This window comes from Leopardus geoffroyi, chromosome D1, assembly GCF_018350155.1.
Source record: "Leopardus geoffroyi isolate Oge1 chromosome D1, O.geoffroyi_Oge1_pat1.0, whole genome shotgun sequence".
Classification (NCBI taxonomy): domain Eukaryota; kingdom Metazoa; phylum Chordata; class Mammalia; order Carnivora; family Felidae; genus Leopardus; species Leopardus geoffroyi.
Genome location: NC_059329.1, coordinates 87,223,538 through 87,249,654, shown reverse-complemented (window position 1 = coordinate 87,249,654; position 26,117 = coordinate 87,223,538). Strand labels below are relative to the sequence as shown.

Sequence of the window (26,117 nt, the reverse complement as noted above, 5' to 3'; positions counted from 1 at the left end):
AAATCCAGAAACAAAGGAACATGCATTTTATTATTCCATTTATACGAAATGCCCAGAAAAGGCAAATCTAAAGAGACAGAAAATGGTATTAATGGTTACCAAGGGCTAGATAGGGGTGAAAATGGGAAGTGATTACAAATGGGCACAAGGTTTCTTTTTGGGGTAATGAAAAGGTTTGAAGATTAGATTGTTATGACATTGTAGTGATGTAAATATACTAAAAATCACTGTACACTTAATATAGGAGAAATTCATGGTGAGTAAATTAAATCTCAATAAAGCTATTAATTTAAAAAAGGGGGGGGGATTAGGGCATCTGGGCGGCTCAGTCCATTTAGTGTCTGACTCACGATTTCAGCTCAGATCATGATCTCGTGGTTTGTGGGTTTGAGCCCCACATGAGGCTCCATGCTGATAGTGCAGAGCCTGCTTGGAATTCTCTCTCTGCCCCTTCCCTACGCATGCTTTCTCTCAAAATAAACTAAGAAAAACTTTTTTTTTTTAAATTTTTTTAACGTTTATTTATTTTTGAGACAGAGAGAGACAGCATGAATGGGGGAGGGTCAGAGAGAGGGAGACACAGAATCTGAAACAGGCTCCAGGCTCTGAGCCGTCAGCACAGAGCCTGACGTGGGGCTCAAACTCACGGACCGCGAGATCATGGCCTGAGCCGAAGTAAGCCACTTAACCGACTGAGCCACCCAGGTGCCCCAGAAAAACTTTTTTTAAAAAAGGGCTGGAATGGGGCACCTGGGTGGCGCAGTCGGTTAAGCATCCGACTTCAGCCAGGTCACGATCTCGCGGTCCGTGAGTTCGAGCCCCGTGTCAGGCTCTGGGCTGACGGCTCAGAGCCTGGAGCCTGTTTCCGATTCTGTGTCTCCCTCTCTCTGCCCCTCCCCCGTTCATGCTCTGTCTCTCGCTGTCCCAAAAATAAACGTTGAAAAAAAAAAAATTAAAAAAAAAAAAAAAAAAAGGGCTGGAAGAGTCAAATGGCTTAGATTCACTATCTCTAAGGGGACCTTGAGCAATGTATTTACAGCTTCTCCGAGCCTTCATTTGCTCATTAAAAAATTTTTTTAAAGTTTATTTATTTATTTTTGAGAGACAGAGGCAGAGGGGGAGAGAGAGAATCCCAAGCAGGCTCTGCACCATCAGCGTGGGAGAGCCCAATGTGGGGCTTGAACCCACAAGCTGAGAGCTCATGAGTTGAAATCAAGAGTTGTATGCTTAACTGACTGAGCCACCCAGGCACCCCTCATTTGCTCATTTTTAAGACTACCTCAGAGCACAAGTAACTCCTATTTGTTGCATCACCTTGGTTCATTCGGGGCCATTAGAAGTATGTTCTGCAGAACATCAGAAGGCAGATGAAAGGAGTCTGAGTATTATTTTTGTTTTAATTTTATTTATTTATTTTGAGAGAGACAGACACAGTACAAGTGGGGGAGGGGCAGAAAGAGAGGAAGAGAGAGAATCCCAAGCAAGCTCCATGCTGTCAGTGCAGAGCCCAACACAGGGCTCAAACTCAAGAACCAGGAGATCATGACCTGAGCTGAAACTGAGAGTCAGATGCTTAACCTACTGAGCCACCCAGGCGCCCCAGAAGTCTGAGTATTATTTGTTCATTCCCTCCATCACAACCATGGTTCCAGCCAAGCCGCATCCCTCTACAACTACAACTAAGTCTAGACTCCAATAACTTGTTGCCCTGCCCCTTCATGGGCCTAAAAGTGGCTTCACACTGCTGCAACTCATTCAAAATCTCATTATCCTTATTTTGGTTCCTTAACCCTGCCCCCCAACTATAAACTGGGCCTCATTAATATGAGGCCTCAGATGAATGAAAGGAACAAAATTATGTTTTAGGCAGGGCCCTTAACTGATAATTGGTGTAAAGGAAGTGCAATTGATACTTTGTACCAAGTTACTGTCAAATCAAGTATGATTTCTTGAAATAAGTACATTTGTTTTCACTGTTATATACATCTTTAATGATCTTTACCAAAACAATCCTGCTTCATTTTATACAAACGATAATACTAAATAAAGTTGGCTAAAAGGTGTTTTTGTTTTCACTAAGAAGGTGAAAGGTATGGTATTTCCTGCCTAGGTGGAGTGGTAGAGCATATTCACTAATCAGTCTATCAGTTCCAAACACTATTCACACAGAGAGACAGATTTTGGCATTTGTAACAGATGCCCAAGAAAAACGATGCCAAAGTCAAGGCTATGAAGAGTTTCCGTCTGTTGTTCTGTCAGGAAATAAATGAAATGTGATGGTGATGTGGCATATGCTTGGCTATATTCATAACAAGAGACACCAAGGCTTGGATTGGACACAATTCCAAAATTCCATTTCATCATCTTCCTTTTTTATCTCTGTCATCACCTGCATTACTGACCTTTCCTTTCAACAAAGACAAAAGTTTCAGATCCAACTTTTCCCACCTCCAGTATTTTTCTAGAGCACTTTTCTTTTAGAAGAAATACATCTGTACAGCTACATGCAAAAGAATGAAACTGGACCACTTTCTTAGGCCGTACATAAAAATAAACTCAAAATAGATTAAATAACTAAATATTAAGATCTGAATCCATAAAACTGAAAGAAAACAAAGACAGTAAACTTTTCGACATCAGCCTTAGCAATATTTTTCTGGATCTGTCTCCTTAAGCAAGAAAACAAAAGCAAAAATAAGCAACTGGGACTATATCAAGCCAATAAGCTTTTGCACAGCAAAGGAAACCATCAACAAAATGAAAAGGCAACCTACTGACTGGAAGAAGATATTTGCAAATGATATATCCAATAAGGGGTTAATACCCAAAATGTATAAAGAACTCATACAACCTAACACCAAAAAACCAAACAATCCAATCAAAATGAACAGAGGATCTTAACATTTTCCCAAAGAAGACATATAAACGGACAACAGACACATGAAAAGATGCTCAACATCACTAATCATCAGGGAAATGCATACCAAAATCACAATGAGATTATCACCTCATACGAGTCAGAATGGCTAGAATTAAAAAGACAAGAAATAACTAATGGTGAGGATGTGGAGAAAGGGAACCCTCATGTGCGACTGGTAGGAATGAAAACTGGTGCAGCCACATGGAGGAGGTTCTTCAAGAAATTTAAAATATCATACAATCTAGTATGACAATTACTAGTCTAGTCTAGTAATGACAATCTATGACAAGAAATGTCATACAATCTAGTAATTCTACTTCCAGGTATTTACCCAAAGAAAACTAAAACACTAATTAGAAAAGATATATGCACCCCTATGTTTACTGCAGTATTATTTACAACAGCCAAGATATGGAAGTAACCTAAGTGTCCATCCACAGATGAATGGAAAAAGATGTGGTATTCAGCCATAAAAAAGAGTATCTCCCCATTTGCAACAACATGGATACTAAGTGAAAGAAGTCAGACAGATACCATATTTTACTTATATGTGGCATCTAAAAACAAAACAAACACAAAACAGAAACAGGTTCATAAACACAGAGAATTGGTAGTTGCCAAAGGGGAAGGGGTGAAATAGGTGAAGAGGATTAAATAGGTACAAACTTCCAGTTATAAATAAATACGCCACAGTGATGACCAAAATAGCATAGGGAATACACTCAATAATACTACAATAACTTTGTATAGGGACAGATGGTAACTACACTTATCATGGTGAACATTTCATAATGTACGTAATTGTCAAATCACTATGTTGTACACCTGAAACTCATATAATAATATAGGTCAACTATACTTGAATTAAATTTTTTTTTAAATTTAAAAAACCCAAGGGAAAAAACCCAAATACATCTGTCAAAGCCAATTAATTTGTAATTCAAATTGTTGCAATGTATTAACTACCTGTAATTTCCAGACATTAACATACTCATTTAAGAAGTAGACAAAAGTGGTCATGTGGGTTTTCATGATTATCTTTCATTTCAGGCTCTAAAGAAATTATTAAAAATGAACTACTATATAGTTGATTATTTCTCATAACACATAACAGAGTTCAAATTTCCATAATTCAATTGTATAGGTGCTATGAAATGTTTTTTTATTTTAGCTTCTTCATTGTATCTTGTGGCCCAGTTCCTTTACCAAATTAAACTTCTTCCTTTTATGAGAAACTAGTACAGGGGCGCCTGGGTGGCGCAGTCGGTTAAGCGTCCGACTTCAGCCAGGTCACAATCTCGCGGTCCGTGAGTTCGAGCCCCGCGTCAGGCTCTGGGCTGATGGCTCAGAGCCTGGAGCCTGTTTCCGATGCTGTGTCTCCCTCTCTCTCTGCCCCTCCCCCGTTCATGCTCTGTCTCTCTCTGTCCCAAAAATAAATAAACGTTGAAAAAAAAAAAAAAAAAAAAACTAGTACAGCTGAATTTTTACTTGTCACAATTTTGTTCACTATTATTCATGTGATCTAGGATTTCTGGCATTAGGTAAGTCAAGTCTGTCTAATATACATTCATCACGGCAATTCACATTTATACACTAGATTTCTAGACATTTATACACCTTTGGTTTAATATAAGAACCTAATAACGTTTTGGAGCAGAAAAAAAAAGATTCCCAGGTGAGTCAAAATCCAAAGTTATTTACCTTGATACTCAGTATGCTGTTTTTTTGTTCTCTAGAAATTTTAATATAAATTAATCAGAAATCATCTATAAGCTCACTACTTCTGCTTTCTTAAGGAAATTTCCAGAAATTTATAACCCCACTGACCAAATAGACTGCCTTAAAATATCCTATATAGTGAAGTTATGTTAAAAAAAATTTTTAAACCTTTATCTTTCAGAGACACACTATGGTTGAAAGAGATACATACATGTCCTGAAATTTACTTTGAAAAAATACAAAACAAATACAAAGTAGGGAGAGAAAGTAGTTGGAGGTATATATGAAACAAAATTAACCATGTAGGGGGGCACCTGGGCAGCCCAGTCATTTAAGCGTTTGACTCTTGGTTTCGGCTCAGGTTACCATCTCTCAATTCGTAGGTTTGAGCCTTGTACCATGTCAAGCTCCACGATATTAACTTGGGATCCTCTCTCTCTCTCTCTCTCTCCTCTCCTCTCTCTCTCTCTCTCTCCCTCCCTCTCTCTAAAAATGAATAAATAGGGGCGCCTGGGTGGCTCAGTCAGTTGAGCATCGGACTTCGGCTCAGGTCATGATCTCAAGGTTTGTGAGCTCGAGTCTCATCAGGCTCTGTGCTGACAGCTCAGAGCCTAGAGCCTGCTTTGGATTCCGTGTCCCTCTCTCGCTCTGCTCCTTCCCTGCTCATGCTCTGTCTCTCTCTCTCTCTCTCTCAAGAATAAATAAATCATTAAAAAAATGTTTTTAATGAATAAACGTAAAAAAAAGATTAACCATGTATTAAGTTTTTAAAGCTGGCTATGAATATGTAGGGTTTGTTGTACCATTCTCTCTAAATGTGTTTGGTTGAAAATTTTCCTTAATAAAAATGTTATTGTCTGTAGTAGAAAAATAAACTTCCAAGTAGCTAATTTATGTTCTGGATTTCTGGTTCACAACAATGATTAATGCAAAGTAAGAAATTATAATGAACATTAAAGAAAAGGTATATACCCTATTTTTAAACAACAGGTAAAAACAATTTCTTAATTTACAAACCTACTATCTTAAAATTTCTGATAAACATATCTGTTAAGTGTGAATAACATTCATACTCACTCCAAAGTATACTTTATGAAGATGATGCTAAGCTGACCATAATAAGGTACACAATAGATCAAGATTAACTAGCTGATATACTAGACTAGCTCTTATTTAATTTTTTTAAGTTTATTTATTTATTTTGAAAGAGCACAAGCACGGGAGGGGCACAGAGATTTGCTTTTGTTTAAAAAGAAAGTAATACAAAGATATTAACCAATGAATGACTAAATGCACCATTCTATTTAAATCCTCTATCCTTCCAAATCATTCACACTTTTATTTTGACATTATTCCACTAGACCCTTAGTGGCTCTGGGCAAATCAACTTAGTCTAATGTCTGTTTAACTGAGGAGAGTACCAGCTGCTTTACCAGAGTAATACTCATTCTGCAGTCTGCTCAGTATGAGAAATGTTTGAAAATGTTAAGCCATCTAATTTAAGCAGATCCAAGCAAAAGTATTTTAGCTTATCCACATTTTTGTGTTTGTCATGCTTCACTGGGTCAGACAAATCTGGTCTCAAGTTATTTAAATAGGATCAGTGATCACACAGTAATGAGAATGAAGTCATATGAAAATTTCATTATTTTATGTTTAGCTACACCCCATAAATGCTGACAGGTTTACCAACATAGGACAAGCTACGTGGTCAGTATTGCTAAAGAATCTTAAACTTATGGATGTCAAATTTCAACTCTGAATATGAGATAACAAGTCAAAGCCAAATATATGCCAACATTAAATATATTCTTTAGTAAATCAATATTTATTGAAGTTATTATATGACAGATACATGGCAAAAAAAAAAAAAAACTGCTCAATGTAGACGGTCAAGAAACCACCAAGTTAATGAAGATGGACCAACAAGAAGACCAGAGAAATATTTAACATCAAGGATTGATGAGTGCTATGTAGAAACTCCAAGCAAGGTACTAGGCTATACAGTGATGGGGGTGGGGGTACACCCTTCCATTGAGGGTACTAGAAAAGCAGGCCTCTAGCAACGTGATGTTTTGAGCTGAATAAATTGAAGGAGAAAGCCATGCAGATTATCAGAGGGAAGACTGGTCTTAGCGGAGAAACAGCCCAAAGACCCCATGGTAAGGGCATACCTACTACTGTTTAAGAAACAATGAAAAATATGTTTCATTCAAAGATAAAACAAGAGGGCAAGGGAGAATCTGAGGTCATGTTCTACAAAAAATGAAAGGTAAACAAGCCTGTGTCCTCCCATTTACCTCTTCATATTATGCAATATGTACACACATATTAGCATACAGCTAGCACACTGGTTAACAAATGCTTACTGTTGACCAAAATGAAAAGAGAATTGATTGCAACTGCAAAGGCCTCTGCTGGTCTGAGTGAAAATAAGGAAACTGATCAGAGCATCCCTGTAACAAGAAGTCATCTAGCATGTTGCTAAAAATGAAAACAGCAGTCAGTAGCAGCAACCAAGGATAAACACATAACAAAGATGCTTTTTTTGTAAGCAAGCTTAGCAAAGGAGTAGGCAATTAAAAAAAAAAAAAAAAAACCACAGAAACATGTAGTCATATTTGAATTAGTGCACAAAAAAGAAAACAAAACCAAAACACCCTTTGTGACGTACTATTCTCAATGTAAAATATTTCTTCTCTTTTCAAAAGATTACCATGTTCAAGTCCTTGTTCAAATATCACTATTTCAATTAGCCTGCCCAGTCCAAACTATTTAATCCACACTGCCTCACAACCCACCTTCCATTCCTCCTTACCCCATGTTTTCTTGTTCTTGTGTCACCTCCAAACATACTAGATAATTTAGTTATGTTTATTATTTATCATCTGTCTCACTCCACATACTCCAGTGTAAATTAAATTCCAGGGCAGGCATCCTGGTTTTGTTCACTGATATATCCCAAACTCCCCAGTATTTAATATATGAGAGGTGCTTGGTAAACATCTCTGAAATTCCCATACCTTATGGCAACCATTCAATCTGATATAAACTCATGTATCCAAGTTTTCTTCAAGAACTTTTTGTGAAAGTATGTTGTGGAAAAATTATTCTAATTTTTAAAATAACTGAGAAAGCATAACCTTCCAGCATACATGTTAACTTCCAAGAGATTCAATATTCTTGTTAAAAGTCTCCCATCACTAATGGCTCTGACTTCTTTTCATTTGCCAATTCGACTTCATCCTAAACCCCCACCCCTCTCAAAAGTTTTCCCTGAGGGATGAACACCCTGTGATTAACAGCACACTGATAATAAATCCTGTCTCTGCCACTGACCAGCAGTGTGAATTTGAACAAGTTAACAGTTCTTTGCTTTAGTTCCCTTGTCTGTAAAATGGGCTAATAGGACCTATTGCACAGACTTGTGAAAATTAAATGAGGTAATATAAATATCAGAACAGTGCCTAGCACAGGGTAGATATTCAACAAATGCTACTTATCACCAACAGCTTATGTTCAGTTCTCAGCCATCTACTCTTCATTCTCAGAAATATTAATCTCTAAGATTCTACTGTTGTCTTCTACACAAATGTCTATTCAGACTCCTATATTAACTTTTCTGGTCTTGTTGGCTGAGGACAAATACTTTATTTTTAAGCAGAGACAATGCCAAGAAGCCAAGGATGATAAGATGACAAACAACATTAGCATCACATAGAAATGAAAATTATTGGGCTTCACCCCAGACCTACTGATTCAGAAATTCTAGGTCTAGGCCCAGCAACCTATGTTTCAACAAGCCCTCTGGGTGATCTGAAGGACTCGTAAATTGGAAAACCACTGATCTAGGGTAAGATCATGTCAGGGAGGGGAATTATCAGACTTGTTTCTGCCATCAGACATTTGCACGAGCCCTTTCGTCAAATCTTGGGGAAATACTAATTCCTCGGGTAGGACATTTTCTTGTTTATTTGCTTATCTGATCTCCCACCCCAAGAATATTAACTCCACAAGACTTTATATTTGTCTGTCTTAATTGTCCGTCTTAATTGCCTAGAACTCCCAATAAGCCTAGAAGAGGTGTAAGGTGTATTTGCTGACCAAAATGAATGAACATCTCTACTTGTTTTTATTGCACCATTCTTCTTCCAGTCACCAGAAAAAGGTCAGTACTTCCTTTTGCTTACTTTTTAACACATGCCCTTTCAACAATCTCAGGCAATTTTATCTTGAATGTCTCTTATACCCATCTCTTCCTTTCTACACCCTCTGTGATGGTCAATTTTATGTGTCAGCTAGACTGGCCATAGAGAGCCCAAATTAAACATTATTTCTGGGTGTGTCTGTAAGACTGTTTTCTGGGTGAGGGGCACCTGGGTGGCTCAGTTGGTTGAGCGTCTGACTTCAGCTCAGGTCATGATCTCCTGGTTCGTGAGTTCAAGCCCACTGGCTCACTGCTGTCAGCCTGTCAGTGCAGAGCCTGCTTCAGATCCTCTGTTCCCCTCTCTCTGCCCCTCCCCCACTGGGGCTCTCTCAAAAAATAAATATAAAAAAAAAAAGTGTTTCTGGGTAAGATTAGCATTTGAATCCATGGAGTCAGTAGAGGAGATAGCCCCTCTCAATATAGGTGGGAATCATCCAAACCACTGAGAGCCTAAATACAACAAAAGGTAGAGGAAGGAGGAATTTGTACCTTTTTTCCTGCTTGAGCTGGGACATCTTGTCTCATTTCCTCCTGCCCTCGAACTGGGATTTATACCATGAGCTCCCCTGGTTCTCAGGCCTTACAACTCAGACTGAATTATACCATCAGCTCTCCTGGGTCTCCAGACTGCAAACAGCAGATCATGAGACTTCTCAGCCTCCATAATTGCATGAGCCAATTCCTCATGATAAATTTGCATTATATATATAAATCTCCATTTATATATACTTGTGTGTGTGTATTCATTCTATTGGTTCTTTTTCTCTGGAAAACATCTGACCAATACAGATTTTGGTACCAAGACTGGTTACAGAGGAAGAGAATTTTAAGGATGAGTTTTCTGAAATGGTCCTAGGGTTTCCGCAATTGGCTCTCTAATCTGATTAGAGTTAAAGTTTCCAGTTGTAAAGAGCAATGATAGTCCATGGCATGAACTCTATTTTATAGAGATATGCAAAATATCTGCACTGGATATTCCTCATCATCCCCTTATAAGCAGCAAGGAGCTAAATGACTCTGTATGTGATACTTTCAAACCTTTTTGGAAAACTAATGAGTATGACATTGGCTGGTTGCTCCTAATGTCACTGGACAAAGTGGTGAAAAGAGAGGATGAGCTCAGTGATTCAAATTCCCAGCTCTAGTGCAGTAAATGACCTAAGAGCTTCTAGGTGTTCCTGAAGGAGATCCTTACCTCCTGTAGCCACTGGGCTGAAATGGCTGGAAGTCCATGTAGAACCTCATCCTGTGGTAGAATTACAACACAAGTTGAACTCTCAGCGTCACAGGGCGGCTACTGTTAAAGTGAGGGCACTGATTGGGAAAGAAGAATGAGATCCTGCAAGTTGGGATGGCGAGATGCGGAAAGATCTGATGGAGCTGGAGACACTGGGCCTCTAAATTCTTACCAGTCTTCTTTACTGGTGGAAGAGGTTTCCCCACCCGCAGTAGAAGCATCCTCTCTACCTCCATCTGATGGGATTAATTCTGCACTGTCTGATGAATCTGTAATGGTTTCCCCTGAGGCACTTGCTATGTAAGGCAATGCTGATTCTCCTCAGGACCCATCCCTACCACCTCTCTGTGTTTCTAGACCCATAACTAGACTGAAGTCCCAACTGGCCCCTAAAGGTGAGGCACAATGTGTCAGGTCCAGGATGAAGTATGTTACAGTCTAAAAGAAATACTTGGATTTCTAACTTATATAGACAAAAATCTGAGGACCATGTATGGGAATGGGCATGTGTGTGGATCTAACAGTGGAAGAAACATGGTTTGATCAGGCCAAATTTATTGACATGGGCTCACTAAGCAGAGATTCTGCATTTAATGCCACAGCTTAGGGAGCTGGAAAAGGCTCTAGCATTTTGGCTGGTTAGCTGAAAAATGGACTAAAAGGCAGCCAGCCACCAGGAGCAAACTGGAAATGCCCACATGCCTTGGTTTAATGTAGAAGAAGTGATTCAAAGGCTTATGGAGATTAGAATGTTCCAGTAGGTTTGTCAAGACCTACTTCCCCACATTGGGAAGGTCCAGAAGACATACTTTTCACCAATACTGTGAGGAATAAATTTGTGAAGGGAATCCTGGCATCTGTGGAGTGCTCTGTGACCACCCATCTCTGTGGGCCAAACCTCACTGTAGAAACTGTAGTCAATTAACCTAAATACAATGGAGTCTAAATACAATTAGACTCCTGGGTAGCAGGGGCCAAGAGTCAATCAACTACAAAAGGCAAGGTGGGCATGGTTACTGTAATGGACAGCAGACTCAAAGCAGCAATCTGAATAGTCTGAATCACTTAGACCTTTAATGTTGATTATGGTGTTCCTTGAAAGTAAAACAGACAGGAAGCCAACCAAATTCTTAATCTACATAAGCACAAAATTTCTAGGTCAAGTGAACAAAAGCCTAATGCAAATAATAAAAAAGCCCTTAAGTCAATTCCCAGACTTGAACCAGACTGCAGACTCAGAATTTTTTTTTAAGTTTTTTAAAGTTTTATTTATTTTGAGAGAGACAAAACGTGTGCATGAGTTGGGGAGGGGCAGAGAGAATACCAAGCAGGCTCAGCACTGCCAGCACAGGGCCCCACGTGGTGGTTGATCTCATAAACTGTGAGATCATGATCTGAACTGAAACCAAGAGTCAGACACTTTAACCAACTGAGCCACCCAGGGGCCCCAGACTCAGAAGTCTTTGAATAAAGAGGCCAAGTCCCCATGAGGGAGGACCGCAGTACATTACTGAAAATGTATACTGTTAATCTTTCTCTCAGCCTTCTCCAAAGGGAACTATGTATGTATTGCCTTTTACCAGGGTAACTGTATACTGGAGAAAAGGAAATAATGTCAGACCTTTCAGTAACTACTGGATGTGGGCTATAACCTGACGCTAATTCCAGGAGACCCAAAACATCACTGTAGCCCAGTAGTCAAGAGTAGGGGCTTGGGGCGCCTGGTGGCTCAGTCAGTTAAGCATCCAACTTCAGCTCAGGCCATGATCTCACAGTTCGTGGGTTGGAGCCCCATGTCGGGCTCTGTGCAGACAGACAGCTCAGAGCCTACAGCCTGCTCCTGATTCTGTGTCTGCCTCTCTCTGCACCTCCGCCACTCACACTGTCTCTCTCTCTCTCACAAAAAAATAAACGTGAAAAAAAAGATTTTTTTTTTAAAAAGAGTAGGGGCTTATGGAGGTTAGGTTCAAGTTCATCTCACATGGGTCTAGTGGGTCCTTGAACTCATTCTATGGTTATTTTCCCAGGTTGAGAATGCATCATTGGAATGACATACTTAGCAGCTCACAGAATCCCCACACTGATTCCCTGACCTGTGGTGTGAAGGTTATTATGGAGGATAAGGCCTAGTGGACACCATTAGAATTGCTTCTACCTCAAAAAAAATTAAACCAAAAGCAATACTAAATCCTCAGAGGGGCTGCAGGGATTGGTGCTACCAAGGCAAGGATTTGAATGATGCAGGGGTGGTGATTTCCACCATATCTCCATTCATATGTATTTGGCCTATACAGAAGGTTGACGGGTCTTGGAAAATGACAGCAGATTGCTATGGTTAACCAGGTGGCAAATCCAACTGTAGCTTCTGTACCAGATGTGGTTTCATTGCTCGAGCAAATTATTACACATTCCCTAGTGCCTGGTATGCAGCTATAGATCTGGCAAATTCCTTTTTCTCCATACCTGTCCATAAGCAGTTTGCTTTCAGCTGGCAATGCCAGCAATACACTTTTACTGTCTTACCTCAGGGCTATATTGATTCGGTAGCTCTACGTCATAATTTACTCTGCACAGATCTTGATCACCTTGCATTGATAATATTATGGTGATTAGACAAACTGAAAAAGATGTAGCAAATACTCTAGACTTACTGGTAGGACATTTATATATCACTGGGTGGAAAATACAAAATTCAGGGGTGTTCTACTTCAGTGAAATTCTAGTAGTCCAGTGGTATGGGATATGTTGAAATATCCTTACTGAGGTGATGGATAGGTTTTTTGTCTCTGGGCTTCATACAACTAAGAAGGATGCATGAGATGTACCCAGTGGGACTTGGAGGCAACATATTCCTTACTAGGGTGTGTGTTATTCTGGCCCATTTACTGGGTGACCCAAAAAACTGCTAGTTTTGAGTGACAAGAAAGGATGTGTAACAGGCCCAGGCCGCTGTGCAAGCTATTCTGCCACTTGGGCCATATAAGCCAACAGATTCATTGGTTCTTGAAGTGTCAGTAACAGATAGGGCTGCTATTTAGAACTTTTGGCAGGCCCTTTTCGGTGAATTACAGCCATAGATCTTTAGGATTTGGAGCAAGTACCTGCCATCATCTACAGATAACTACTCTCTTTTTTGAAAAACTGCTCTTGACCTGCTACTGGTCCTCAACAGAAACTGAACATTTAACCATGGGCCCCCAAGTTACCACGGGACCCAAGATACCTATCATAAACTGGGTGTTATCTGATCCGCCAAGCCATAAAGATGGATATGCACAGCAATACTCTATCATCAAATGGACACAGTACATAGCCTATCAGGCCCAAGTAGGCCCTGAAGGGAAAAGTTACATTAAAAAGTGGTCCAAGGGAGGGGCGCCTGGGTGGCTTAGTCAGTTGGGCGTTCAACTCCAGCTAGGGTCATGATCTTGCAGTTCGTGAGTTCGAGCCCCACATGGGCCTCTGTGCTGACAGCCTGGAGCCTGGAGCCTGCTTTGGATTCTGTATCTCCCTCTCTCTCTGCCCCTCTTCCACTTGCACTCTCTCTTTCAAAAATAAACAAAAACAGGGGCGCCTGGGTGGCTCAGTCGGTTAAGCGGCCGACTTCAGTTCAGGTCATGATCTTGCGATCAGTGAGTTCAAGCCCCTCGCCAAGCTCTGTGCTGACAGCTCAGAGCCTGGAGCCTGTTTCAGATTCTGTGTCTCCCTCTCTCTGACCCTCCCCCGTTCATGCTCTGTCTCTCTCTCTCTCTCAAAAATAAATAAATGTTAAAAAAAATTAAAAAAATAGTAAATTAAAAAAAATAAACAAAAATAAACAAAAACATTAAAAAAAAAAAAAAAAAAGAAGTGGTCCAAGGGGGCGCTTGGGTGGCTCAGTCAGTTAAGCATCCAACTTCAGCTCAGGTCATGATCTCACGGTCTGTGACTTCGAGCCCTGTGTCAGGCTCTGTGCTGACAGCTCAGAGCCTGGAGCCTGCTTCGGAATCTGTCTCCCTCTCTCTCTGCCCCTCCCCCACTTGTGCGCGTGCACGCTCTCGCGCGCTCTCTCTCTCTCAAAAATAAATATTACCCAAAAAAAAAAAAAAAAAAAAAGTAGCCCAGGGGCACCTGGCTGGCTCAGTCAGCAGAGCATGTGACTCTTGATCTCAGGGTTGTAGGTTCAAGCCCCACCTTGGGTATAGAGATTACTTAAAAATAAAACCTTAAAAAAAAAAAAAAGAAAAAAAAAAAAAGAAAAGAAGTGGCCGAAATCCCCATGGTCCCCATTCCTGTTACTCTGCCTTCTCTCTCCCAGCCTATACCCTTACAATCCATTGAAAGAGGAAGAAAAGACTTAGGCCTGGTTTACCTATCTGTAAGATACGTAAGCACTAGCTAAAGGAGACAGCTGCGGCACTACAGTCCCTTTCTGGGATATCACTGAAGAACAGTGGTAAAGGGAAATCTTCCTGGTAGGCAGAACATCAAGCAGAGTACCCGGATGTCCATTTTCCTTGAAAAGAGAAATGGCCAGAAAAGCAATTATATATTGATTCGGGTACTGCAGCCAATGGTTCGGCTGGATGGCCTGGGACTTGAAAGGAACATAACTGGAAAATTGCTGACAAAGAAAGTATATGGATACACACCTGAATGGGCAAAAAAATCGAAGATTTGTTTTCTGTGTGAATGTTTACCAAAAGGTGACCTTAACAGAGGAGGATTTTAATCATTAAGTGGATAGAATGACCTGGTCTGTGGATATCAGAGAACATTCACCACCAGCCACTCTGAGCTAATGAACAAAGTGGCCATGGTGGCAGGGACGGATGTTATGCATGGGGTCAGCAACATGCACTTCCACATGTTAAGACTGACATGGTTATGGCCACTGCTGAGTGCCCAATCTGCCAGCAACAGATAACAACACTGAGCCCTTGATATGGTACCATTCCGCAGGGTGATCAGCTACTGGTGACAGGTTGATTACACTGAACAGCTTCCATTATGGAAGGGGCAACACTTTGTTGTTGCTTGAATAGATACTTACTCTGGATGTGGATTTCTGCCACAACTATCATCTGTGGACTTATGGAATGCCAATGCCTGATCCACCATTATGGTATTCCAACACAGAATTCCTTCTGATGAAGGAATTCACTTCACAGCAAAAGAAGTGCAACAGTGGGCCCATTCTTATGGAATTCACTGGTTTTACCATGTATCCCATCATCCTGAAGCAGCTGGCTTGATGGAATGGTGGAATGGCCTCTTGAAGATTATTTAAGCACCAACTAGGACTGTGGCACCTTGAGGACTGGGGCAAGGTTCTCTAGAACTCTGTATATGTTCTGAATCATCATCCTGTTGCCTAGTATTGTTTTCATGGGCTTAGGAATCAAGGGAGAGAATGGGAATGTCACCACTCATTAACATCCTTAGTGAACCATTAAGTGAAATTCCCTGTTTCAGTGACTTTATGCTCTGCTGGCCTGGAGGTCTAAGATCCAGCAGGAAAAATGCTTCATTAGGAGACCCAACAATGATTCTACTGGACTGGAAGTTAAGACTGCCACTCGGCCACTTTGGGCTTCTCATGCCTCTGAATCAACAGACAAAAAAAGGAATTCCTACTGCACCAAGGGGAAATTGAAATACTCTGCAATGCAAGCAATGATGAGTATGTGTGGAATACAGGAAGTCCCTTAAGGTGATGCTCAAGTATTACCATGCCCTGTGATTAAAGTCAACGGAAAACTAAAACAACTAAGTCCAAACAGGACCATAATGGTTACAGGCCCTTTAGAAATGAAGGTTGGGTCACCCGACCAGGTAAAGAACCACAGACAGCTGAGATACTTGCTGAAGGCAAACAGAATGGGTAGTGGAAGAGGTAGTTATAATACTAGCTATGAGTATATAACCAGCTAAAGAAACAGGACTATAATTGTCATGAGTATTTCCTCCTTATTTTGCTTATGTTTTTGTGTCCATGTATATTTGTTTTCTTTTCTCTTATTTCCTTATCATGTGACATAAGATGTACTGATTTTCTATCACAGTACTTAAGTATTATTAATTTTACATCACAGTATTTAAGTTATAGGATATCAAGGAGAAGAATAAACATCACTCAAGGACTTAATCTGCTCTCCTGGGGAAGGGACTGGCAGGTTTTCAGTTGTACACAGGATAGTTGTATCCTGCTAGAAAAAATTATGATCTTATTGTTATCTTTATTTGGAGATTAAGTACAGATTAAATAGATGCCTACAGGTGTAAAGATGACAAGGTCACCTTCACTGGCCACTGGGTACCCAGATTAAGCATGTTTCTGCCTCTTTTTCCCCAGAAATAAACTGCCCCCTGTTTCCTGCCTCACTGTGTGAGTTGGGACATCTCATTTTCTCCAGTCCTCACACTGGGATTTATGTCATGGGCTCCCCTCGTTCTCAAGCCTTAGGACTCAGACTGAATTACACAACAGGCCTTCTTTGTCTCCAGACTGCAAAGAATAGAGCATGGAGCTTTTCAGCCTCCATAATCGTGTGAGACTATTCCTCATAATAAATCATACACAGATAGATACCACAATTATCATATATACATACATATACTCCATCCACATCCATTACAAATCATATATTTCTCTGGAGAACCTTGACTAGTACAACCTCCCTCTTGTCTGGACTGATGAATTGCCTCTCATTTGGTATCTGTATTATACCTATGCCAATTTTTAAAAAATTATTTTAGAGAGAGAGCGAGTTGGGGAGAGGGCAGAGGGAAAGAGAGAATCCCAAGTAGGCTCCATGCTTGGCACAGAGCCCAACACGGGGCTCCATCCCACAACCCTGGACCTGAGCTGATATCAAGAGTTGGATGCGCAACTGACTGAGTCAGCCAGGTGTCCCTACCTCTGCCAATTCTAATGCATTATGTACTTAACTGAGAAAATAATATTACAACACTTATTTGCTCATATCATCATCATCCTTCTCAAAAACCTTTCAAAGCTTCCTATTGAGATGTATAGACTATACTCCATAGTCTGTCATCAAAGCTGTCCAAGTCTAGCACTAATACACTGTGGTAGAGTGTTACTCTGCTGACCTCCCCAATGAAACACACCTTTGTATAGTCTTTCTCCCATAACTCTACACTGGGCCCAGAACTGCTTTGACCGTAAGTGATCCTATGTCAGTTTAAGGATCAGTCCTTAACTGGTCTGATTCCATTTCCTCCTTTTTAAAATTTTTTTTCTTTAATGTTTATGTTTATATTTGAGAGAGGTGGGGGGGAGAGAATGAGCAGGTAAGGGGCAGAGAGTGAGGGAGACACAGAATCTGAAGCAGGCTCCAGGCTTGATGCTATCAGCACAGAGCCTGACGCAGGGCTCAAACCCATCAGCAGTGAGATCATTACCTGAGCTGAAGTCAGACACTTAACTGACTGAGCCACCCAGGCACCCCCACTTCATGCTCATCCCTTATTCTATTCACGCAACATTAACAATAATTCAGGTCAGATGTATGTAATATACCTGACAAGGCTTCCATGATCCCCTTGAACTTTATATAATTTTTCCTTCTAAGTTCCCAAAGCATTTTGGTAACACTTAAAAAGAAACAAATATTCTGCTTAGTACTACAGGGCTTCAATTCATTTGCTGAATGTTTAGTAGACACTTATAACGTGCCTGCCAGACATTGTCCTAAGTGCTGACAATAAAGCTAATATTCTAAGGGTGCCTGGGTGGCTCAGTCGGTTAAGCGTCCGACTTCAACTCAGGTCATGATCTCTGTTTCACATTCTCTGTCTCCCTCTCTCTCTGCCCCTTCCTAACTTGCGCTCTGTCTCTCTCTCAAAAATAAACATTAAAAAAAAAATTTTTTTTTAAACTAATATTCTATATAGTTCAGAATGTGGATGCCATTCTAAATACTTTTCTGAGTTATTTCATTTAATTTTCAAGAACTCTGGAAAGTATGCTCATTTTGGGGTACCTGGGTGGTTCAGTTGGTTAAGCATCTGACTTCGGCTCAGGTCATGATCTTGTAGTTTGTGGGTTTGAGCCTCATGCCGGTGTCTGTGCTGACAGCTCAGAGCCTGGAGCCTGCCACGTTCTGTGTCTCCCTCTTTCTCTGCCCCTCCCCTGCTCATGCTCGCTCATGCTCTCTCTCTCACTCTCGCAAAAAGAAATAAACATTAAAAAATTTTTTCAAAAATGCTCATTTTATACAAGGAACTCAGGCACAGAGAGATTAAGAAACTTATTTAAGATCATAGTGCAAGTGGAGTCAAAATAGAATCCCAAAAATTCTGACTTCAGAGTTTATGCTATCAACCACTACTCCAAGCTGCCTTCTATAGAGGTGAACAAGACAGACAAGATCTCTGTCCTCATGGAATATACATTCTATTAGTGGTAGTTAGTGGGATGAGGAAAGGGTAGTAACAATACATATAATTCTACAAAACTACTTCAGACAGTGATAATGCTATGAAGAAAACAAAACTCTATGATATGATGCAATGATGAGAGGTTACTTTAGATAGTGCAGAGAAGGCCTTTATGAGGCCTGGGTGAAGACCTGGGTGTCCAGAAGAAGCAACAAAGCGGAAGACCTGTGAAAAGAATACCAGATAAAGAGAACAGCCAGCGCAAAATTCCTAGGGCACAAATAATCTTAACATGTTTCAGGAACAGACATAAAGCCAGCATGGCTGAAGGATGGTAGGGGGAGTAGAATAATGAGGTTGGAGAATTAGCTGAGGCTCAGATCACACAGGGCCTTGTAGGCCATGATAAAGATGTTGGATTTTCCTCTGAGTAACAATGGAAGGTTTTAAGCAGGGTCACAACATTACCTGATTTGTATTTTGCAATGTTAACTGGCTGTTGCATGTTTAATAAACTCTAGAAGGCTAAAGTGGAAACAAGGAAAGCAATAGGAGGGACTGCATAGTCCTGTGGGAAATTATGGATATGGAGATCAAACCAACAGGATTTACCGAGGGGATGAATATGGGCGGAAAGAAATGAATCACAGGTGGCTCCAGTCTTTTGGGCCAGCACTACTAAGCAAGTGATCTTACTTACTGAGGTTGGGAAGGTTAAAGGAGGACGAGTAGGGCTTAGGGTGATAACCATGTTTTGGATATAGTATGTTTGAAATACCTACTCAATACCCAAGTGGAGATGGTGCGGAGGCACCGTTGTAACTAGATATGAATATAGAAATATAAATTTGAAAGTTAAATGATGTGTATGGCAACTTCACCCAGGATAAGTGAGGAGAGAAGGAAAAAGTCTGGAACTCCAAGTCCCTGGGCACTTCAACATTTAGAAACCAAGCAGAGAGGCAGCAAGTGATATTATCCTGTTTCCTCTTTGGATCACAAGTTCTTTGAAAGGCAAAGCAGTGTCTTTTTCATTTTTTTTTTTTTTTTTTTTTTTTGGTAGCCTATAGAACTTAGCTCAGTAACAGAAACTCAAAGATGCTCAATACATTTTAATGAATACACAAATGAATGATTTCTCAAGTTTTCACTGAAGAAATATATAATACCTGGGATAAAGCAATAGTGTCTCGCGTACTTTGGGCACTCAAATATTTGTTTAATGAATGGAAAACAAACTTGGACTAAGTTTTGCTAGATACAGTTTAGTATTCATTGTTCCAGAGAGCATAGCAAGGAAATGTAGAAAACAAGCAGCAGCCCACATCCTCACTTCTAACCAATGATAATCACAAATGTCCTAAGCCCTTTGTCTTGGTTCCTACTACAGGGTCAAGGAGTAGAAGCTGCAGCAGGAAGGAAAGGGCTTCCAATTCCCAAACTAACTCAAGAGTTCAGGCTTTTGTGTCATAAATATGTATTAAGCACCACCTATATGCCAGACACTAGAGTAAGTACTAGATATATAGCAGTACACAAAACTGTCCCTCAAAGAACTTCCATTCTAAAGAGGAAGGTATCTATTACATAAATAGCATGTAAGTATATGATATTTCTAAGAATTATATTAAAGTACACTAAAATACAGTGTGAAAACATATATACCATTGCACAAAACAACATGGGACAGAGGTTGGAAGGCAGTGAGTCTCTGACATAAATACCTTAAGAAGTCAGGTAAAGAGGGAGGGAAAGAGTGAGTTGTCTAAGTGGAAGTAACAGCATGTATGAAAGTTTTAAGGTAGGAAGGAATTTAGAATGGCCCAAGGAATTTAAAATGGACCAGTAAATGCAGGGCCATATATATTGTTTTTATAAATTTTAAAAACTTGATCCTAAGATGCAGGAGTAACCATGGAAAGGTTTTATAAAGCAAAGGGGCAACATAATCAAACTAGCAAATTTATGTTTAAAAAAAAAATCAGTCTGAATTCTCTAAGAGTTAACTGAAGGAAGAAAAGGTTCAAGATTGTTTAGTTTGGAGGAGACTGCAGTTATTGTGAAAAATAATGGTGGCTTGGATCAGGGTGGAGCAGTAGAAGGGAAAGGAGTAGAAAGAAGTAGACAATTTCAAGATATATTTAAGAGATTAAAAAAAAAGCAGGAGGGATTGGTGACTAAGCACACACAACTCCCAGGTTGACCTGGGTAACGATATGGACAAAAGTGTGACTTCCTGAGACAGGCCTCATTAGAGAAGCAGACGTGAAATAGGTGGGGACAGCAGGAGTTCATCACTAAATGGTCCTTATATACCCAAGTAAAAGCTCAGAGAGGTAGCTGGTTATGTGATTAGGTGATCAGAACAGGTTTGTGCCTTAGACATATACATAGGCATCTCCAGAGATGGTATTTAAAGTCATAGGCATGGAGCACCTGGGTGGCTAAGTCAGTCAAGCACCTGACTCTTGGTTTTAGCTCAGGTCAAGATCTCACGGTTTGTGGGGTTGAGCCCTACATCGGGCTCTGCACTGACAGTGTGGGCCTGCTTTGGATTCTCTCTAACCCTCCCCAGCTCATTTTCTCTCTCTCTCTCAAAAATAAATAAATAAACTTAAAAAAACAAAAGTCATAGCATGGATGTAATTATCCTCAGGAGAAAGCACAAGAAATTGTATCAGTTCAAAGTCCTGCGCAAGCGACACGTAGAGATCAGAAGAGGAAGAATTAATGAAGAACAGGGAAAAGCAGTGGGTTAGAAAGGTAAGAGGAAAACCAGCAAAGTACAGTGCTATGAAAGTAAAAGAAAGCATGTTTCAGGGCGCCTGGGTGGCTCAGTCAGATGGGCGACTGACTGCGGCTCAGGTCATGATCTCACGGTCCATAGGTTCAAGATCCGCATTGCTTTGTACTGACAGCTCAGAGCCTGGAGCCTGCTTCAGATTCTGTGTCTCCTTCTCTCTCTCTGCCCCTCCCTTGCTCACACTCTGTCTCTCTCAAAAATAAACATTTAAAAGAATAAAAAAAAAAAAGCACATTTCCCTTGGGAAAAAAAGGTCAACAGTGACATGAACACTGAAATAAGAATACTAATGATGGTAGGTTTCTAGGCCAGCTATAAAAGCTCATTTAACCCATAATATAGGCAGATTACATTATTAGACTATCTTACCATGAAGTAGTCCAATATAGTAATTAAACATGCAGGCTCCAGATCCACAATGCCCAGGTTTAAATCCCAGCTCCCCTATTTACTAGGTGGCTATAAATATATTACACTTAATTATACTTTGACTTAGTTATACTTAATGCCTCTATGCCTTAGTTTCCTCATTCATAAAAGGTAAAAATAATACCTACCTCAGAGGATTAAGATTAAGCATGTTTGTGTGTGTGTTTTGTGTATGCATGCACATATGCATCACTTAAAACAGTAACTAGCACAAATTAGCTCAGTAAATATATCTATTATTATTTACAACATGGTCTCTATGAGAAAATACTTTGTGAATAACAAAAGTTTGTTTGAAATAACCCTTCACTAATTTGGGATTGTCTCTACTCATAAATTGTGATCTTACAAGGTCTTTTCCCAAAAGCCTAGAGAGAAACTCTAGATTTAAAACTTACCCAAAAAGTCCTCAAGATAACTGACCAGTTTTAGAGAAGCTAATTATTTTTCTGGTTTTTGGAGGGGTACTTATCCCTACTCATTACACATTCTATACGATTAGAAAGAACTTATGTATCAGGAAATTTTAAAAACTGGTGGCAAAAAAAATAGACTGTTTCAAGTGACAAAATTACAAAAACAGATATAAACCTACTTTAAACAAAGCATTTTTATTTAGTCACTTTCTGGTACATATTCAAATACAAACATATCTATCATCACTATGATGGAAACAGCCTCTTGATGTTCTGTACATGATATAAATAACAGGTAGAGAAAAAGCAGCAGGTATGCAGCTTCCTGATGATCATCTTATTTCCAAAAGGTATACATAGGTATTTAAGACAGCCCCACAAAAGTATTTCCAAATGCATGGTGATAGGCAAAGATATAGTCATTCAGTCCCTAAAACTAACGAAGAACACACCAAAAAAAATGGAGATTTATAGGACCAATTTTTATTCCTGAATTTCCCATTTACTTAGCACGTATTTCAGATATATTCAGAAATATTCAGAAAACCCTCTATACACCCTAAGATAAAGGGTTGGAGTTTCCCATTAGCTCTTTATTTTTTAATTGTAAAACAAGAGAAATACCTCGTATCTGATGGAGCTGTTATACCAAAAAAGTATTATTTCAAAGTAATGAAAAATTGTTTACCACGCTCTTTCCCATCAACTGATGAAAATGTTCCATCTCAGGACCAAGCAAAGACAAAGTAGGATGTTAGATCCCATGTCAGTAACAACTGAATGTCATTACCATCTGTTCACTTCTGAATAGGTTACTGGAAACAAGGTGACAGACTAATTCTTTATGGATAAGTATCCATATATCATTACACTAGTACTCATTTGCACCTTCAAGAAGAAACTGCCGCAAAGGGGAACAAAAACATTCAACTGATATATGAATTATGAAAAAGCTTTTAAAAATGTTATAAAAATATGAATAGGCTTCTAAAAATGCAGAATAGCTAAAGACTTACAGGCCATATTTCAGATTCAGTATTTTCTATATAACTGAAATGAAAGAGGACATTGCACAATTTGAAGAATAAAATGAGGTACAATTAAGAAGTGTGCGTAGCCCTGTACAGATGGCCTGATCCTAACACAAGATGTTAACAAAGCAAGTTGGTGGGGGAGGGGGAAAACCTGCATGTTCTATGCTAAAATTTAGTTGACTCCACCCCCAAAATACATATTTTTAAAGGGGGGGGTGCTTAGCATTTAAGAATCAATAACTTCCAAAAAACAGAAAATAAATCTCTTTTAGATTACGTGTCCCAAATGAATCTACTTACTGTTTGCAAATGTGTTTGGGAAGTCATTCTTTGTTACTGTGATAAATAACATTTGGAAAATATGACAAGTAGATTTTAGTTTCTTGCCTCAGAAGTATTCTGCTAAAAGAAATAACAGAAATAACTAGGTAGAAATTGTTCCATTTACCTAATACCTTTAATTTAAAACATAAAAAATGATACACAAATACCTATCATTACTGTTTACTGAAGAGAAAGTAATTTTAATTTGTAAATTATCGTACTCAATCCAAAAGCCACTTGAAAAACGATAGTAGAATTAGCATCAAAAAAAATCAATGGGAAAAGTGCCAAACATTTTTCATAAAACTCCTTGAAATGTCTTAATTGTATATAATACAAAGTTATGACTATTTCTGAAAAGTTTCAATTATTTAGCTCCAAATTGGCACATCACATTATTATTTTTTAAATCCCAGCTCTTTTAAACAAAGGACCTAAAATTTTCTAAGAAAGCTTATTTCCCTTTTCTTGAACCAAATTTTTCTCATTCTCTCAGAATCATCCCGAGGTAGTATTTAAGACAAAAGACCAGCTACTCTTCACACATTATTTTCCAAATCACGAACGTGGAACTTTGATAAAAACAAAGAAGATAATCTAGAACAGTGTAATATATAAAGTAAAAAAAAGTTCACTTCTGTTGTGACAATAGTGAAGAAATCTGATGAGATCATAAAGCCACGAAGCTTCCTGTTGGTAGCTGAGGATGAAGTCATTAGCAACCCAGGATTCCCTGGTCCTTGTAATCAGAAGCTGCACCTACCAGATTCTGCATTGTTCGGCAGAGGTGGCTTTAAAACACCCCGCTCCCGAATCGTCCAAAGCAGACCACGCCTTCCAGTTATCATTCAAATGGACCATTTCAAAGTGTGGCACTACTACACATTTCCCGCGAGCTTAAATATCTAGTAAGAGTCAACATTTTAGATTCTCTTGGTCATGATGGAGCAAAGATGAACTCTTGAACCGAACCCCACTCTACATAATGAACCGGGGTTTCAGAAGCCGAGATGGAGAAGCATGCTTCTGTTCTTCAACCTTTATGGCCTTCGCTGACCCCCCGCTCCAATTTCTTCCCAACTCTTAGTCTCCCCAAGATACAGAAGGCAAAAAAGATCCCTTACTTCCTGCTGTTGTTAAAAGGGGAGGAAACCCAACAGTAACTTTGAACGCGTGGAAGAGAAATAGCTTAGTCTTGGCCACCACCGCAAACATATGTCACCCAGCCCCTTCGCAGCTTTCGCGCCCCTCCAGGCCCTCTCCCGGGCCCCCACACCCCAGGGGTTCTCCCGCAATCCAGCCCTCCCGGGTCTCCCAATGTCAGAGACACAGCTCGACGCCTCTTCCTCTCGCGCCTCCCCCACCCTCACATTGCCGGGGTCCCCAACCACATTGTCCATTCCAATACAATGGAATGTCACTGCCCGGAACTCCTCAGAGCCCCCCTCGGCCCCCCGGAGCCAGTCCGGGGTCTCCCTGATCGCCGAGTTCAGGCACGAACCCAAACTTCACCATGTGAGAGAGCCCAAGACCCGCGAGGTGACGGAGACCCACGACTCCCGCCCAGCCCTCCCTTTTACTCATAGTCCCCGAGCAGCCCCGGGCGCGAATCCTGCACTGGGCGCCCCCACCCACCCCAAGACCACCTCATAGGAGTCATCAGCAGCCTCTCCCGACGCGGGCATGGGCTAGGAGAAGAGTGGAAGGCTCTCCGCCCGGCCCGGACCCCTGGGCGGCGCTGCACAGGAGCGAAGGCCCCAAACGCATCCCCGGCCTTTCCTGGCCCACGACGACCCCGCCGCCCACCCTCCCTACCTGGCCTTGAGGCTGGGGCTGCTGCCGCTGCTGCAGCTGCTGCTGGCGGCGGCGGCGGCCGCGGCTCGGGGTTCGTAGGCCCAGGCGGGGGCGGGGGGTGGTGCGGCGGCGCTGGCGGTGGCGGGGGCGGCGGGGGGCGCGGGCGGCGGCGGCGGGTCCGCGAAGCCGGAGGTCGCGTAGTTCCTGTCCATCGTGGGGGTTGCGTAGGGAGGGCGGGCAGCAGTGGGGGCTCCTCTAGGGCCCAGTGTGAGGGGGGCGGGAGGGGAGGGAGGGGGCGGGGGGAGGAAGAGGAGGAGGAGGCGGCGGCGGAGGGAGCTGCCCCCTCACATGGCCCCGGCGGGAGGACGGGCGGAGGGCGCGCTAGCCGGTCTCTGCCGGGGGAACCCAGGCCGCGGCGCGCGGCGAGGCCCCAGCTGGGCGTCAGGGAAGCAGCGGCATCCGCGGCCGGGACTCACGGCGGCGGCGGTGGCCGCTTCGCCCCATGTTGGTGGATTTCCCAGGATGCACCTCCCGCCCCCCTCCGCCCCACGGCCTCGCCCCGCCTCCCCTCGGCGCCCCGCGCTCGCCGCTCGCGGGCCAGACGGGCGGCCCGCGAGGCCTCTGCCGCCACCGGCTGCCTCTCTCAGGCCAGCCGGGGCGGAGAAGGCTCGAGGCCTGCCGGCCCAGCCGGCTTCGGGGACCCAGAGGGCTGCCCGCCAGCGGTAGCCAACGGGCCGCGGACTTCCCGCCCTCGGCTGCTCCAAGGGGAGCTGTCCACGCTCGCCGCGTCCCGCGTGGGAAGGGGCCGCGCCTGCAGTTCTAGCGCGAGGGAGGGGAAATTGAGCGGAA

At 41.5% G+C, this 26,117-nt stretch overlaps 1 protein-coding gene across 3 annotated transcripts in view; it reads right to left on the bottom strand.

Annotated features, from left to right (window-relative positions):
- QSER1 (glutamine and serine rich 1) overlaps positions 1-25,796 on the bottom strand; it is an 84,223-nt gene extending 58,427 nt beyond the window's left edge. For 2 of the 3 annotated variants that reach the window (XM_045484889.1, XM_045484890.1), the window contains exon 1: positions 25,290-25,796. In XM_045484889.1, coding sequence (XP_045340845.1) covers positions 25,290-25,480 — 191 coding nt within the window. In that variant the 5' untranslated portion in view covers positions 25,481-25,796. Of the gene's footprint in view, positions 1-23,450; positions 23,626-25,289 lie in introns of those variants that run through there. The other variant, XM_045484891.1, reaches the window with a different exon arrangement.
- Positions 25,797-26,117: the final 321 nt, after the last annotated feature.